This window comes from Perca flavescens, chromosome 12, assembly GCF_004354835.1.
Source record: "Perca flavescens isolate YP-PL-M2 chromosome 12, PFLA_1.0, whole genome shotgun sequence".
NCBI lineage: Eukaryota > Metazoa > Chordata > Actinopteri > Perciformes > Percidae > Perca > Perca flavescens.
The window spans coordinates 275,651-294,697 of NC_041342.1; the positions used below are offsets into that span (position 1 = coordinate 275,651).

A 19,047-nucleotide genomic window follows, 5' to 3' on the forward strand; every position below is an offset into this window, starting at 1 on the left:
GTTTATAATCTCTAATCTTTAATCTCCCCATGTAGATAAAGCACACTGTGGAACAGTTCCACTTCTTTTTAGGAGATATTTCAGTGCTGTCAAATTGTTGTTTGATCTTGACAAAGACAAAAGACAGCAAGCAACTTAGTTTAAAAAAAATAGAAATATATGCTAAAATCAGTTTAACTATAGGATGTTAATGCTGAAGCAATAATTGATTCCCAAATTCCGTCGAATAAAGTTGTACTGTGTTTCTAGTAGAATATGAAATGGTTCATTCTAAGGCTGGGCTGTATGACAAAAAAATGTGATCACGATATATTTTCCCTTTTTGATTGTTATCAATTTATCACAATATAATTTTTTTGCTGATACTGCCCGTTCAAAGTGCATACTGGCTTAAGCCGGAAGATCCTGGAGGTTTAATAACACTATAGATTATAGTCTATTTACATATAAAATAAAAAAACATGCCTTTACAATATTGAGCACACTGTTACATTATATGGTTCCCCTCTGGTCAACAGAGCATAAAATAAATACAGTCATCTTCCAATGACCTTTTCCTTTTTAGTGTCTGCAAAATAAACTAGTGCAAACGAAGTGAGTGGTCAGTTTTCTTTTGATTTTTAAACAACCTTAAACTACTTAAGCAACATGAAATGTAAAAAACTCCTGCCAAGAAAGCATCTTACACAAAACCAGACAAAGTAAAGCAGTGCATGTGGTAACAAGCATCTTTAACCGGAAGTGAAGGATTGTCTGAAGTTGGTGGGCTTGAAATCCTAAATGTGAACATATTGGCGGTGCAGTTTTAGATTTCTTTGAGACTTCCTGCCATATATTGTCTGCGCCGGTCCAACCTCCCAATGCTACTGAAATGTGATCTCCTTCATAACGCCGCTCGGCTGTCATTGGCTCGGTTACTTTGTTGGTTAATTTACAAACATAATATTTTTATCACGTCATATTGCTTATTACCAGTGTTAGGCTGCTACTTGAAAAGTTTAGTGAACTAAGCGACCAGTTATTTTTCATAGGCTATATAAAGCCTCACTTCACTAAAGCTAACGTTAGCCACTAAATAAATGTAGCAAACTAAGCTACAGCAACATGGCAAAAGTAGTTTCCTACATCATAGGTCATCTTTTTATTCATGTAATCAACATACACATGTTTAGCAGTGGCGTCAGTGACTGCCCAACATGGCTTGCTGTACAAGTTGGATTTAGTTGCTAATAGGCTACTTTTTAATTTGCCAGAAGGTTGTCATAGTGACAAAAGCTGGTTCAACTGGTTCGTATAAAATCAAACCGGTTTAGCCTCGTACACCGGAAAACCAAAACAGGAAATCCGACTTGTTGCAAGCCCTCATTTGACGAAGAAACCCCTGCATGGATTGAGCTGTGATGATGGAAATAACACAAAGAGCAAAGGGGATCTTCTGCTGTGAGAGGATCTGTGTGAAAAGAAGATTATTATTCAGAAAGAAACTGCTAAAACTTTGACTTGTGTTACATTTGTTGGTGTTTGCTTCATTGATCATTTGGCTGTGTTAACTTGACACTAATAAATAAAGTGATCAATCTGGATCAATGTTTATTTAGTACAGAAACTAAAAGTGTGATGAAAAGCCTGCCTTTGTTTCTACCTGCTGTGTCTGGCTCTGCTGATTGATATCGCCTCCTGTTCCCCAAGAGCAACCATTAGCAGTGGCTATTGCGACAGTGGCGAGGAAAAACTCCCTTTTAGGAAGAAACCTCGGCAGACCCAGACTCTTGGTAGGTGGTGTCTGACGGGCCTGGTTGGGGGTGTGATGAACAGTGGTGATAATAGTCACATTAAAGATAGTGGAACAGTGACTTTGAAGGTAGTCGTGGAAGTTCATGTAATAGCAGGCCACATCGTGTCATACTGAGTAGTGCAGTCTCCTATACCAGATCCTGACTACTCTGTGCGTATGAACATCACAGCAGGGCGTTGCGGGATGAAACGTGGCGCTGCAGAGCACGGGTGGATGCAGCGGATGCAGCAGGACGTGGCTGGGCGTTGCAGAGAATAGCTCTGCGAAGAAGAACCATAAGGACTCCGGGGAGTAAACTCCCCAGAGCTAGGTTAGTAACAAGCAGGATGCATACAAAAGGAAACAAGTGAAAACAGAAATGAGAGAGCAGCTCAGTGTGTCATAGAAAGGAAGGAACTTCCCCGGCAGTCTAGAATTATAATAGCATAGCTAGGAGAGGCGGGTTAGCTTAGACTTCAAAACTTTAGTGTAATACAGCCTTTACAACCTGGAAAAGAGAACACCTGTGCCATATTACGATATCCAAAATGTAAGCTATCTAGCCTGATATTACGATATTGTTATAATATTGATATATTGCCCAGCTCTACATAGACAGCCAATTTGGAAATCCCGTTTCTGATCAGCCAAGGGAAAAACCTGAAAGTGGGTTAGCCATTACGTGAGCTAAAAATCAAACTACAAAGACAGGGAAAGCTTTTAAAATTTCCTTCAGTCTGTAACCCCGACTGGTTATCAACCTTCCAGAGATGTAAACACGCTAAACAGAGATAAGATTGTTTGTTTGGTGAGAAGGTTGGAGCTGAATGCTGAAGGAAAAGTATGAGGGTAATTTGTTGTAAACACAACAGGTCACTTCATTGTCATATGAGACTGAGAGAAAGGCAACTTAACTTAATATCTTACTATAAAATAGGATTGATTGACTGCTGAATTTCCAAATTGTAATCATCCAATCATAACTTAGCAACCATAAGTGTGCATTAGAGCTAAAAGTCAGGCTAAAAAAATCTGGTCCGACCCTACATGAACTCACAAAGTTTCTCTCCAAGCCCAACTTGAACCAGAACCTCAAGGGCAAAAACCTGAATTTCCACTGTAATTTTGTTTTTATAACAAGCTAAATTCAACTAAAGTTGCACAATCTCCGACATGCACCCTCTTAAAAACGGCCATATGCCATATTGGATGTAGATTTTATAACTTTTTTAATCAGCTTTGTGTCACTGCAGTACAGACCAATGTTGATTTTCTCTACAACTGTGCTTTTGTAAGTTGAAGATATCCAGAAAATGGCGGTCACACACAGTGGTAAACAGCCAAAACATTATTCCTGACATACACGGACTATAGGGTCTGCATTAAAAAAAATAAAAAAAAAATAGAGAAATTTGCAAAAACCTGACCCAAGTCAAGCCCGGTGGAATTTTAAGAAATTAAAATTGGGTTGTAGCCATAGTTCTAATTTTATTTGACAGGGATGCTCACTGGTTAACAGAAAAGAACTTTACTGTATAACGTATAATTTAGGGACCGTTCAGTATTAAAATATGGGAGGGTCATGTCTTTTAATTCTTTGTTGAGGGGAGGGTAACCCAAAATTTTATAGTATTGGAGGGGGAGTCACACAACTTTTGTATTCATGAAACAGCAAAATTTCAAAGTGGCTTGTTTGGTGCATACTTTTCCATGTAGCTCTCAGTCTTGGCCCCCTCTATCAGATGGGTCTGACCCATGAGTTTGCTGTGGGGCAGGGGGAGCACTGCCCCCTGGTGGCTGAAACATGTAATTGCAATTATTAAAAAATGTGTGGAATAATTATGTCTGGCATGACCAGATATTTTATAAATATTTAAAAGGGGTGATAGAATGCAAAACCGATTTTACCTTGTCATAGTTGAAAAATGACAGTTTGGTGGGTAAATAGGACATACATAGAACCTCCTCTGCAAATCTCACAAATTGAAACTGCCTCTGAAAACGGGCAAATCTCAACGAGCCGCCTAGTTGACGTCAACTCAGCGGCTCCTCCTCATTTGGCTCTAGTCTCTCTCTTTGTCACGCCCCAACATTTACATAGGCTACACAACTGACCTGAGATCAGGTAGTCTTCTGAATCTAGGCCACGCAGATCTCCGCTATTCCATTACAAAATTCACTTCTGAAACTTTTTTATGTGAGCAATCAACTATGTAAAGCTCAAATATGGGCCGTTTTCCAAAAATGGATGGCTAATTGCAATTTTTGTCCGACTGAGTGTCGGAGTTCAGCGGCCGTTGCTGCCTGGGTTGCTACGTTGCCGCCCTGCCTGTCCTCCGTCACAGACCCCGGCCTGCTGTGAGCTCGATTGAGCTCCGTCACGGCCGGCAGCCCGCGGTGCTCAATACCTGCGCAAATTCACCCTTTCTGGGTGACTGGACTACCAAACGCCGCTGCCCTGACAGAGCTCCAGGGCCTGCAGCTCCCCTCTTCCTGCTAAATGGCCGGTGTGTGACTGAGAGCGCGGTCAGCGAGCTTGTTACACCCGCAATCTCTTACTGAGGTTCCAGTTAATCTTATAGTGGATATGTGTGTTGAGTTATTTAAACAAACGATCGGGGAAATAAACACCTCTTGTCCGCGAGTCTCATTGATAGAGCCGCAGTGAGCTGGAGTCCATCAATGAGAGCTAGCTAGCCTCCTCCTAGACCTTTGAAATTCACAAAAATGCATTCGATTAAAATTGGACAAAAGTGTTAGCTAAGCTTTGTAAGGCCTTAGTGTAGCTGTTACGCAAGTGCCGTGACGGAATTCAAAGTGTAAATATACTCTAGTTATGCCGAAAGTCTAGCAATCTAGCTGCGATCTTTACCCATAGGATTGAAGGGACACTAGCAGCTAACAAAACCCCTCATATTCACAAAAATGCATTAAATTGAAATAGGACACCATTGTAAGCTTTGTAAGATCTTGGGGTAGCTGTAATATAAGTGGCGTGACGAAATTCAAACTGTAAATATACTCTAGTTATGTAGTTAAACAGTAACTTTGCCCTGGTTATGGAGACCAGGATTTCTCCGTCCGACACGTCTTACCAAATTTGCAATTAGCTATACATTTTTGTAAAACGGCCCATATTTGAGACGATTTCTCGCATAAAAAAGTCTCAGAAGTGAATTTAATAACGAAATAGAAGACAAATGTATAATCTCATCTCCAATGTATGTGTATGTCGTGCGCTCAACCAATCACCGTGCAGCTCATCTAAATATTCATGAGCATACCATAAAATAGCACCCGGGCCAGTTTCAACCCAACCAATGTTACATACCCCATTAGGAGACCTTACGGAACAGTGTGAAATACCCTATATAATCATTCTATCACCCCTTTTAAGTAGTATTGGTTTTAGGTATAACAACAGAGCATGAGGAACTATGACTGCTCACCACACCGCCATAACCGGAAGTCAGTCTAGTGTGACTTTGATCCTCCCGCAATACCAAAAATATTGGGCATGTGAATAGAGATATAAATACGGGGGGCTGGGTTTGCACTCTCTATGTGGAATGTTACCTGCTGTGACTGAGTAATAAGAAAAGTTTTATATTTTATCTAAAACGCATTGTTTGGCAGTGGATACATTGGAAAGTGTAAAATTTAAGGATTCTGTCAATATTTTTGCTATGCTTTTATGATAAAAACTCATGAAGCTAATATTCTAATTGACATTTAGTGTCTAAAAACACTAACAAAAAAATTAAACAAGTTAATAATTATTGTCAACCAGCTCGCACAACTAAAGATAATTAGTCAGCTAGACACAGTTGATAAAATCTGCAGTATTGCTTTGACCAGATTGAATTGACTTTAGCCCCTACAGGTTCCATGTGAAGGGGATTTCTATCAACCGAGATGAAGTGGAAATGTTCCTTGTATATTTCTCTGAGGTGACATCTTATAAACCAGTTGTTCAATTGTGTAGAAGTTCTACAGATAAAAACAGAAGTTCTGGCTTTGTTCGTGGAGTGATCTAATAGATATGTTGTTTTGTCACTGAAATGAGAAACTGTGGAAGATTGAAATGCATTTTACACATGTATTTTGAGGGTGCATGTCTTTTTTTGTATTTTGAGTTTTGACAAATATTATACAGTATGGGTCAATTGTCATTTTCATAGCAATCTCCACATGTTTATATGGTCAATGAAATGATTGGCTTTACTTTTCAAGGTGACCACTCTGAGCAAACTCATTGGCCCTCTCCCTCGGGAGCAGCAGGTGTCTGATGCAAACAGATGGCATCCTGGGAAATGTAGTGCCTTTTTTTCAGCAAGCACAGATTGTAATGGCCCTGCTAGGAGGCATTAAAGGCCACAGCCTGGACGCTGCTCTTTGCTCACACGGTGAAGCTGATTGAAATTTCCTTCCTCCCGCATTGGTGGCTTGACGTCGGCTCTCAGTGCAATACCGAAACCTATTTCACACTCTGCTGCTGTGAAGGGATCAAAGCAGAGAGCAACAAACTCAGGCTGGCAGCAAAAGTCCAAAAGTAGCATGCGGATCCATATTCCATATCCTTCACCAACGATCCTCTATACTAAAGCTAGGCGCATTTCAAGCGGTGCCAGTGGTATGAAAACCGTACCACTTCCTCTCTCCTAAAGGGGCGTGGCCTCGTTTGAACGTGTAGTGAACATTGTGTGGATGGATGAAAAGCTATATCTGAATAATTTATTAATATGTTCTTTTGCTAACGTTAGATATTTACACAGCTAAAAGTCATATTTAGCATCACAGAGATTAGCTTTGTTAGGGTGTTCACCAACGTTAGCTGACGTTAGCTTCACTGTGTTGCCAGATCTCGCAAGAGTTTGTTCCTGAGACAGAAACAGGTCTCAACTAATTTTCTCCTGATGTGTCCGTCTGAAAAATGCCATTTAGTGTCAGAATGTTCTGGAGATATGTGGCTTGTGAGAAATGGGTCCAATATATACTTTGGTGACTATGGGGCGAAATAATCGCTCATAATCTGTGTTCATGTTCACTTCTCCCATTGGAATCAAAACACTCAGAACCTGCTGCTAGTCTCCTAAAGAGGCGTGGTGGTGACAGAGCCCATGGGACACAGAGACGGGAAACTACTCTGAGTTGCGGCGTCTCGGTTCTAAACCGTCTCTGTCTTCACTTCTAACTGGCTGGAGAAAGCTCTATGAGGAAGTAAAATGAGACACAGCTCCTCTTTATATCTACTATTACTTAGATTAGCTCCTCTCTATGCGCTGTTAAAGAAAATACACCAATGTATATATTTTTACTTATTTAACTGTCTAGTAAAGTTCAAAGACAATGTTTAAAAAAATGCAATCCACATGTTTACATTTGTTTATTACAGTAAATAATAATTAAATAATCTAAATACTACTAAGTGTGGTAAAGCCACATATTTGTTTTTATATTTCTGCAATCTGCACTTTAGTTTGTGTGATTTGTTTCTGATTTTCATATGAATGCTTACACCAAGCTTGGTCAGTGCTCAATATACTACTGTGATTGAAGTAGTTAAAATAAAAGATGTCATTCATATAAATTCATGCATCACCTAATGTCATCATCAATTCAATTCAATTTTATTTATAGTATCAAATCATAACAGAGTTATCTTGAGACACTTTACAGATAGAGTAGGTCTAGACCACACTCTATAAATTCCAAAACCCCAACAATTACAGTAATTCCCACAAGAGCAAGCATTAGCAGTGGCTATTGCGACAGTGGCGAGGAAGAACTCCCTTTTAGGAAGAAACCTCGGCAGACCCAGACTCTTGGTAGGCGGTGTCTGACGGGGATCATCACATCCATGCCTGGCCTCCAGGAAAGAACAGTTTGTTTAATCTATCTAATCGTGTGTTGTTCATACTATTCAATGATTTATTGCTTGTCTTTGTTGAATAATACAGAAGACAAAGAGCTTAAAAAATAGTCGCATATTGAATCGCAATCGCAATATTTTTGAAAAAAATCGCAATTAGATTATTTTCAAAAATCGTTCAAACCTACCAAAATGTGTGTGAAGCATTTTGTTTTCAGTTGTAAGTAAGCCTCTGTGTTTTGTGTCTGTTGCTTGTACGTTTTTGCTTTTATTATGCTGTTTTGGAGAAATTGGCCCGAAGCTGCTGTACTGGAGCTTGGAGTCTTTGGAAACAGCCTTTCTGTCTCACATGTTTCTGCTTTCATCAAGACTGTGTCTGCTGGAAACTACTGTGATTACTGCGTCTTTTCTACAGAGATGTAAACACATACAGCCTTGAGTGATTCTCCCTTTTAATAACACCAATACAATTATGACTCACGCTTATAGCAAATGACTTGACTCTGATACAGTAGGTCTTCGTTAGAAAAAAATGAGGCTTGAAAGCTAATTCAGATCTCTGTGCTGCTGTTTCAACAAGCGGGTTTTGGATTGTTTATGCAAACATTTCAGAATATCTCTCTTTTATTTTCATTTTTTTGGCAAAAAGATTTGGGGGCACAAAATAATAGAAAATGTAAAAAAGTGACTTTGTGTAATTATCCGAAAGAATCAAGTGATTTGTGAAACATAAGTAAGACTGATTCCACCTCTAGTTCTAGGAACCATAGTTCATGTTATTAGGAACAGCTGCACTTCCCCTGCTATGACAACTCAAGATATCTGCTGTTAACTTAGCTTTTCCAACTAAGAATTAGGCTTGCAAACACGGTAATGTTAATAATTAAATTATATATTTATTATTTTATGATTGTCCATAGTTAACTTGCGATTAATCGTAATTTAATCACACACATTTATCTGTTTTAATGTTCTTTTAAAAGGAAAAAAATTCAAGTTTTTAATACTCCAGTGGTATTTAAGACTCAACATACTCCGGTGGTAACTCAATCACATCAACAGTACACTCTTATGTCTCTACAATATCTAACCCAGTCAGACAGCTAGTGACCAAGGTCTGTTTGTGTGGTTGTCAGTTAAAAATAAAATGCACCATGAGACCATCTTGTTCACACCAAAGAAAAGAAAGCAGAACTGTAGAAGGGATCATCACGTTAGTGATGTGGGCAGCAGATGATAATGATACTAAGCTGCTTGAATTGCAGTTTGAGTTGAGCTGCTCGGTGTCTGGAAGCAGGTTCTGCGGTTAGCTCTGAGATGTGAATGTGTTTCTTCATGTTTAGTCAACCCTTCCCTGAGAAAACAACCCTTATACCACAAAGAGAAGCTCCCAGAGTGTAGATATGGAGGGTGAGAGGAGAGAGATGAGGGGAGGTAAATCACTGCCACTCTTTGATCTCTGGTAGGCAGAGGCACTCAGCGACAAGCACGTGTTGCCATGGTTACAGCATTTGTTTCAGCTGGTTCTTTGGCTCCTTGCAATGTTACAATCCCTGTCGTGTGTGTGTGTGTGTTTGTATGTGTGTGTGTGTGCGCGTGTATGTGTTTACACCCACCCGAGTGCATACAATATAAATCCAAATGATTAATTGATTGTTGTTATTATTATTATTATTAGTAGTACATGTTTAGCTGGCTCATCTGAACCCCAAGTTGCCCCTAATGGGCAGGCCAGCGCCTTGCATGTGTCTCTGCCACCATTGATATATGTATGTGTGTGAAGGAGTAAATGAGAGGCAAAACCTTTGTGGGGTCATTGTCTAGATGATTGATACCGTTTCGTTCTGTCTAGTCGTTATGTTCGTTGGAGACACCCAAGGCCTGTCTGAACAACCCTCGTTGGCATTCATTGTCAAAGGGGAACGTTTGTTTAGTTTCTGGGGAAGAGACGAAAGGACAGAGTAGTTAAGAGTACTTCCATTAATATCGGACTACAGAAGAGTTAAGAGTACTTCCATTAATACCTGACAATTGGTTGGGCATTAAAGGTCCCATGGCATGGAAATTTCACCTTATGAGGTTTTTTAACATTAATATGAGTTCCCCCAGCCTGCCTATGGTCCCCCAGTGGCTAGAAATGGTGATAGGTGTAAACTGAGCCCTGGGTATCCTGCTCTGCCATTGAGAAAATGAAAGCTCAGATGGGCCGATCTGGAATCTTCTCCTTATGAGGTCATAAGGGGAAAGGTTACCTCCCCTTTCTCTGGTTTGCCCGCCCAGAGAATTTGGCCCACCCAATGAGAGAGAGAGACATCATGGCTTTCAAACAGCAAAGTGGCAGTTGGTCAAGGCCCCACCCCCACCCTCCACCTTGCCCCCCCCCCCCTCTCCTCCTCAGTAGCTACAGACACAGAAATGGTACATCCTAAGGAATTGTGGGACTGGCTCTAGTGGCTGTAATTCTGCACCAAGGCTGAATTTCAGGAAAGAGACTTCAGATACAGTATTAGGGGACCACTAAGGTCTATATAAAAGAGACTTCAGATACAGTATTAGGGGACCACTAAGGTCTATATAAAAGAGACTTCAGATACAGTATTAGGGGACCACTAAGGTCTATATAAAAGAGACTTCAGATACAGTATTAGGGGACCACTAAGGTCTCTATAAAAGAGACTTCAGATACAGTATTAGGGGACCACTAAGGTCTATATAAAAGAGACTTCAGATACAGTATCAGGGGACCACTAAGGTCTATATAAAAGAGACTTCAGATACAGTATTAGGGGACCACTAAGGTCTATATAAAAGAGACTTCAGATACAGTATTAGGGGACCACTAAGGTCTATATAAAAGAGACTTCAGATACAGTATTAGGGGACTACTAAGATCTATATAAAAGAGACTTCAGATACAGTATTAGGGGACCACTAAGGTCTATATAAAAGAGACTTTAGATACAGTATTAGGGGACTACTAAGATCTATATAAAAGAGACTTCAGATACAGTATTAGGGGACCACTAAGGTCTATATAAAAGAGACTTCAGATACAGTATTAGGGGACCACTAAGGTCTATATAAAAGAGACTTCAGATACAGTATTAGGGGATCACTAAGGTCTATATAAAAGAGACTTCAGATACAGTATTAGGGGACCACTAAGGTCTATATAAAAGAGACTTTGCATACAGTATTAGGGGACCACTAAGGTCTATATAAAAGAGACTTTGCATACAGTACTGTATCCTGCATGAAGGCCTGCATGAAAAGTGGGATTTTCGTCAGTATGCGGCACTGTAGATTGTCGTGGAACGTCAGGTTTACGGCTGTACACGGCAATTTACAGGCAACACTGAAAACTGCCGTGAATTGTCGGAAATTGACATGGGCCTTGCTTGGCAGTTGTCCCCCCATGACCCCTCCTCCCTCTAATTCTAGGGGAGGCTTTAACATGTAAATGAAAATGCTGTGAGCTATACAAATGCAAATCAGGGTAGCAGCAGGGGGAGTTTTACCCCAGGTGACATTTTTCTAAAAGGTATTAACTTAATTTTAAAGTAATGGTTCGGAGTAATTTCACCCTAGGGTCCTTTGCACCATGACCTCGAGCCAAACACCCCCCCAGAAGCTTTTTTCACCTGGGTCGAACATTGGGAGAGTTAGCGTAGAGTAGCTTTATCAGCTGGTTAGCTTAGTGCAGGCGCTAATGGATCCAAAGTGTCTCTTAACATTACCCCACTAATAATGCCCGAAATGATACCAAACGTCTACACTAGTACAAATAGGTTATGTACTCATAAAACGATGGATTGGAAAGTTTGTAAGTAAGTTGTTTAAAAGTAGTGGTTTCAGCCAATAGTGAGTGAGGAAATTCCAGCCAGGCCAGACGTTCTCTGGCCAGGCGCCTATTCATATTCTAATTAGATCCATTAACACCTCCGCGGGGGCTCTCCACATACGTCATGTTCGACAATATGTGGCACAGACGAACGTGACGTTCGCAGCCTGTAAATTGTCGATAACTGCCGAAAATTAGGGGGATTTCTGGGCATTTACAGGCATGTATGGGATGGAAATCCCACTTTTCATGCAGTGAGTATCAGGGGAACACTAAGGGCTATATAAAAGCATCCAAAGAGCACCATGTCATGGGACCTTTAACCCTTATACCATTACCAAATGAGGTATTTATAGTCCGCTCAGCTACTCGCCAGAAAGCTAACGTTATGCTAGCAAGATCCAAAGTCAATCACATTGTGTACAGTTGGCAATCAGTAAAAATAATTTGACAGTATGTTGAACAACAAGACAAACTAGCTATCAGCCATGTTATTGTCCCCAAAACAATATAACGACTTTTATGAACAATGTTATCCACGATGTGTAACGTTACTGTCGGCCGCAGCCTGAAGTAGCGAGCTGAACAGTGAACGGGATGTGAGATAACGTTATTCGCTGTGAAACAAAGTCCGTTCAGAGGGGCAGTATAACTTACATCTTACAGCGTGTGTGTTAGCTCCATCCTGTGGTGTTGAGAGTGTAACTTCTTACAGCGTGTGTGTTAGCTCCATCTGTTACCATGGTGGCAGGGCCTGCACCCAAGGGGTAAGCTTCGCTTCAGAATTCGAACCTCCTATGGCGCCATTTTGATGCTACAAAGCGATCACCTCCCGTTAGCATCCCATTGACTGCCATTCATTTTGGTGCCACTTTAACAGAGAATAACTCTACATCTGAAGCGTTTAAAGACTCTATTTGTCCATTGTTTATTTCTAAAGAAACACGACAATGTATAAAAGGCTTCATTACCTTGTACCTCACGTTATGGCTCCGTAGCAGACGCTTTTATAAAAATAGGCTAACGATTGGGTCATAACCACGAGACTTACTGTCTCACAGTAGAGGAATTACCGTATAGTACAGGAGAAGCTCACAGGCAGTTTGGACATCCATTAGCTGTTTAGGTTTAATTACTAATGTTAACTAGCATTTTAGTTAGCAATTATTAGCCTGTGCCTATGTTATCTCCTTACATCCCAGATAGTAATGAGTCGGCGGACTACCGGCGGTGCTCCAGAGGCAGTAGAAGCGCCTGAATGGCGTAATCACAAACACGCTTGCCGGCGCACCGCCGGCGGCAGCCACCTTCCTACCGCCTTCGTTCCGAGGCCGGCCCGCGGGCCAACCGCCGTTCCGCCACCGTTATACCAAAGGTGGCCCTTCTGCGGCCCGTCAAAGGCAAACGCTATTTTCAAGCGATCTGCCGCCGCTTATTTTTTATATATATATATATTTATTTATTTATAGCATGCAGTTTATCAAGAATAATGATTGATCAAACCAGACAAATTTCCATTTGCCGTTTTAATTCCACATTTCAAAGTAGTAACTGTCATTGAAACAAGACGTGTCAGATCAATGAAATACACACACAATATATATATATATATATATATATATATATATATATATATATATATATATATATATATATATATATATATATATATATATATATTTAATTTAGGACTGTAAACAATCAGTTTCACCGGAACTTTAGTAGGTCCCTTATAACACTTTTATGGACACCCTGCAGCCAATCAGAATCAAGTATTCACCCAGACCCTGGTATAAAGTAGCTTAATACGTTTAGTAGTAGTAGTAGTCGGTTAGTAGATGTAGTAGGAGTCATGAGCTAGGTTTGTAGAGATGGAGTGGCAGCAGCAGGAGATTAAGATAATATGTAGCTCAGTTAAACTCAGACTTCTATCTGTTGTTTTCCCACTGGAGGGATTTTATTGTGTAGCAGCTGCATGAAGCACTTTAACACAACTGGCTTGCACATGCTTGTCCCAACTGTTGTCTGTTTCTCTTGTTCTTTTACAGCACAATGTCATAAGGTTATTTTTTTAATTTTTAATTTTCATGACAGCTAGTACCCAAAGTGGGCACACCAAAGATTTTCCCCAAGTATTATCAATAAATTGATATATTCATGATAAATGGGGTTTATATGCTTCAAACTCCTGCAAAAGGACAAACAACCATGCCACCCGGTCCAGAAATGTCTATTTAACAGTATAGAACTGTGTGTGTTTGTATGAGCTAGAGAGCCGCAGACAGACAGAGTGAAGAAGTATACGCTGCCAGATCTCCTGTAAGTGGAACAGAATAAAATATGGCTGCCTCCCCTCCTCCCCCAGAGCAGCACTAGAGGAACCAGCTTGATGCATCCCCCCTCAATCCAGTTTTGAATTACGGTTAGTGAGTATTATTCTTTCTGTGACATTGTATGATTTACAAGAATCTGGTGTGATTTTTGACAAACAGATAAGTTTTGTTATTAAAGCCAGTTTTTTCCAGCTGAAACTGTTGGCGAAGGTCAAGCCCTACCTGCTAAGCAAGACTTTGAAGAGTCATACATGCATTTATTACGACTCGATTAGACTACTGTAACTCTATGTATGTTGGATTGGATCAGTCGTCGGTTACAGTTAGTCCACAACGCAGCAGCTCAACTTTTAACCGGGACTAAAAAACATGACCACATTACACCAGTTTTGGCCTTGCTCCACTGGCGAGGAGCCAGATTTTAAATGGGTTGTCTCCTTCTTATTTATCGGAGCTTTTACATGTCCACACACCTGTCAAAGTACTGAGGTCGTCCAATCAGAGTTCCTCCATGTGCCCAGATTCAGGTTAAAAAATAAAAGTGAGCGAGCCTTTGCAGTGGCTGCTTCAAACCCCTGGAATAGTTTACCTATTCATGTAAGAACAGCTCGGACCGCTGGGACATTCAAGTCCTCCTGAAGACCCATTACTATGTATTGGCTTTCAATTCAAGTTGAGCTTTGACACCTTGTCCTTTTTTCTACTGTTGGTTATTGTGTATTGTGTATGGTTTGTGTATATTATCATTTTGGGTTTTTTGAGCTTGTTAAGCACTTTGGTTTTTAAACGTGCTAAATAAAATTAAACTGAACTGAATTACTCTGAAACATATCATCTGGTTTCCCGTGTTTTGACAGAAGTTAGAGTAACTAGAGGGTCAAAGGTTATAATGACGCCACTGACAGGCGACTAAACCAAACGTCCCATGTCAGAAATAAAATTACAGATAATTCTGGGTTTGAACATTGTTGGAAACATTTCAGATATAATAGTGTAAGTAGACAACTCAAAAAATATATATAACCTAGGTAAATTTGTTTTTAGACATTGTAATGCAGAAATGTTACATATTGTACATTTAATAAAGTTTTAAATATGTACATTAATAACTTTATTAAATTGACTAATAAGAAATGGGGCACCACTCTGGACTCTGGTGTTTTCTTAAAATACAGATATCAAATTATTTAATTAATTAATCTCATATTTATAAAGTGAAGGAGGGAATCCGAGCACTGACCTGCACAACCAGCTTTTACTAAAACACATATAGAAATTGTGTGTGTGTGTGTGTGTGTGTGTGTGTGTGTGTGTGTGTGTGTGTGTGTGTGTGTGTGTGTGTGTGTGTGTGTGTTAGTTAGAGAAAAAGGGACAGAAAAAGCACATGAAGAAGAAGCTCCTGGCGGTCAACTCAGAGTTCCGGTGGTCATTTCGGAGATCTGAACTTTTAAACCATGAAAAGAAAGCTTATTAACCACACAGCAGCACGCAACTAACATGTCCCAATGGCGTGGGAGACACAATGAATGCAGCCTTACTTCACCTTTATTTTGTTTAATACATTTAAATTGCAGGTGTTTGCCTTGCATAGCTTCAGGTCCGCCTGAGCACAGATGCTTCTTAATAAGGCCGTTGACTTCTTGTCTTTCGACATTATTGGTTTCCGCGAAGTTTCTCCTTCAAGGTGAGCACAAATGTCCTACGTATCTTCAAAAGGAGAATTGTAGCAGTGCAATGCAGAGCTTTCTTTTCAGCAGCCTTCTCCTTGAACAGCAATGTGTCTTTGTAGAAACAGTGTTCCAGTAACTTTAATAATCCAAAGAACACACTGTTGGAAAGGTCTGTGTAAACTAGATATTCTGTCAAACTGCTAACCAGTTTGTGGTTTTTGTGCTTCTCTATAAACAGGTTGCCTGTTTGAGAACGGGCTGTGTTCACCATATGAGATCTGTGTCAACGGTAAGATGTCCACACACACACACACACACACACACATTTTAAAGCTTTATTTGTATAAGTATTCAAATATATTTAACCAGATCAGTTCCAGATCAGAAAAAGCTTCATTCATGTTCAGATGAAAAACACAGACCATTGCTTCTCTTCTGGGTCTGTCATGACCTGGCTCACAAGCCATGATAAAACACAAGAGATACACAGTTTGCAACCAACAGCCAACTAAACAGAAATATGGTTCTGGATGTTTGGAGAGAGCCACTAAGTGGGTTGACAGCCAGATCTTAAAGGAGAACTTCGGGCAATGTTTACATTAATCTTGATCGCTATAAATATGTGAGTACTGTCAATAGCAAAAAAAAACGAGCAAGCTAATGCCCAGCGCTCCCAGTTAGCTAAAACGGTAGTGAGTAGGAGTATTGGCGGCGGCGGAAAATTGTAGTTAATTTCCCCCTCAAAAATAGGTAATTGAGCACTCTAGTGGTTATGACAGTATCAGTGACTATGTAACTACATGAAAACCTTGTACAGTAATAGCGTTACTGAAGGCTAGCTGTAGCCTTGCGCTGTGGGAATTCACTTGTAGCAGGAAAAGGTATGCACATCGAAACGTGTGAAAAGTGAAGAGCGGAGGTGTTGACAACGGAAGGAAATAAACTACAATTTTCCGCCGCGAAAGGCACGAACGGCTTTCTGGAGGACATCCACTAGACCAGCGGGCGCTCGTTGGATTGTTGTCTGCCGCGGCAAGCGAAGAGGGCAGGGAGGAAGCAGAAGCAGGGACGCCGGCCGGGCCTGCTAGCCCGGCTAAGGAAACTAACACACAGATCGCCACTGCCAATACTCCTACTCACCAACGCGAGATGGAACACACACAAAATGGATTAGTGATGGGACAACTGTTCAACTGGACGGTCTGGACCGGTTCGCGTGCCCTCGACGGCGGCGGGGGGGGTTGATCGCGTTTAACTTTACATATCTATCAAGATAACATTACGTGTATTTGTATGTGATATAGGCCTAATACTTTCCCCTTGGTAATGTAGCATATGCATTTCCATGAAGAAATAAAGGCTTCTGGGATCGGTTGATAACTCAAACTTGCCGAGAACCTAGACACCCGTTTGAATATAGACTCGTGCAGTAGCCTCGGTTACGGTCCTTACGGTCTCGTTCAGTAGTCTCCTTGTGACAGCCTAGCCTAGCTACCACGTAGCAACATTCACTTCTCTAACATTTAACTTAACATAACTACTAAAATAACATTCGTGTATTTGTATGTGATGTACTTCCCCATCGATAATGTGTGAATTGCCGTGAACACAATCCTCTAAGATGCACCAGAAACCAGGCTTGGTTAATAACTCAAACTTGCCGAGAACAAGACACCGCTTGATTATATTAGAGTCAAGCGGGCCGGCCGGTTGCACGGTTACATTAGAGTCAAGCGGGCCGGCCGGTTGCACGGTTACATTAGACTCGAGCGGCCGGCCGGTTGCACGGTTACATTCGGTCTCGTTCGGCATAGGGTCTAGGCATTAGTAGCTCATTTCTTGATTGATTCTAGCACCACCACTCCAGTCCAGTGGAGGCGCTAATGAGCTAGATTACAACACGCACAGTAGCAGAAGAATACCAGCTACACAACGGCTGTCAGTACCCGATCCGTTCCAACTGCACAATCCGTTCTGCGCATGCGCAAGATCTTTGCGCATGCGCTGTGGTACGATGATTTACGACACTACCCGATATGTTCCCACACTAGCCTCCACCGGGAAGCTAACGTTAGTTTAGCTAATAGCTAATTCACGTTAGTTTAGCTAATAGCTAATTCGGGCGGACCGCTAGGTGATTATAGCGGGGTGCCGTTAGCCTCCACTGGGAAGCTAACATTACTTTAGCTAACAGTTCATTTGGCTAACCGCTAGCTGATTGTAGCGGTCTGCCGTCCGTCAGCCTCCACAGTTAAGCTAACGTTAGTTTAGCTAACAGATAATTCGGCTAACCGCTAGCTGAGACAGCATTAGCTGTTAGCTTAACTAACGTTAGCTTCGGTGGAGGCTAGCGTGTAACAGATCGGGCAGGTCGTAAAACAGTATTATCATCTGCGCATGCGTGAACATCTTGCGCATGCGCAGAACGGATTGTGCAGGTGGAATGGATAGGGTACTGACAACGGCCATATATATAATGCCAAAGACACGAATGAAGTAAAAGAAAAAAACAGGAGTGAGTCGGTTCATTGACGTATGGCACTCGATTCTCCCGGCTCAGTGACACAAGTCGGGTTAATTAACCGGCTCTTCGGTCAGTTCGTCAACACTAAAATGGATATATATGCTATAAATACACACGGAACTGCTGCGTGTGGATTATCACAGAAGCCTGGCTGAACACACTCCCTCCCAGACGGCAGCTACCAGCTAGCACGGCGAGCTAGCAACCGGCAGGAGGTGTCACTGCCCGATGTGAGTCGAGCGCAGATTTGCGCATGCGTCACTTTGCGATGAGTGCAGATGTGAGTTGCATGCGGCACTTTGCGACAAGTAGCCTCCAAGATGCTAACGGCTTTTTACGCACAGTCTATGAGCTAAAGTTAGCAATCAAACAATCATAGCTAAAACGTTTTTGAAATGACTGCTGCTGCTGGCTATAATTTAGCAATCAAACCCAACAAAGGCTGTCACTTGAATGGCGTTTTGAGCTAACATTAGCAATCAAACAATTCTAGATAGCTAAAACGTTTTTGAAATGATTACCATCTTCTGTTATTGTATGTAAAGAGAAATGTTTATTATTTTATGGATTTCTAAAATTTCAGTAAGACACGTTATGCAGTAAACCGTTTAAATCTGAGCATGCGCAACTCGCATCTGCACTCGACCAGAGCCGGTCTGACTCGGCTAACATCAGGTATGACACATTATTCCGTAAACCGTTTAAATCTGAGCCTGCGCGACTCACATCTGCACTCGACTCACATCTTGTTGTCACGTAAGAGCCCTGTTCATGTTGCACAAACATTTGAATTGCATTTTGTGTATGTTAAGAGGCACAAAGGCACTCTTTATCGTATGCCCACAATACTACTGTTTTGGCTGCAGCAACTCCAGTTTGCTAAGACCAATTCTGTTCGTTTTTTTTGGCTATCGACAGTACTCACGTATTTATAGCGATCAAGATTAACGTAAAAATTTGCCCGAAGTTCTCCTTCAAGGAGTCCTGGGAGACTGGCCAGGTGCTCCCAGTTGCACTGATTTGGCATCGCCCA

The 19,047-nt window shown here is 41.2% G+C and overlaps 1 protein-coding gene across 4 annotated transcripts in view; it reads left to right on the forward strand.

Annotated features, from left to right (window-relative positions):
- LOC114565842 (receptor-type tyrosine-protein phosphatase N2) overlaps positions 1 to 19,047 on the forward strand; it is a 298,094-nt gene that overhangs the window by 7,178 nt on the left and 271,869 nt on the right. For 3 of the 4 annotated variants that reach the window (XM_028594123.1, XM_028594124.1, XM_028594125.1), the window contains exon 2: positions 15,729 to 15,779. In XM_028594123.1, coding sequence (XP_028449924.1) covers positions 15,729 to 15,779 — 51 coding nt within the window. Of the gene's footprint in view, positions 1 to 13,842; positions 13,910 to 15,728; positions 15,780 to 19,047 lie in introns of those variants that run through there. The other variant, XM_028594126.1, reaches the window with a different exon arrangement.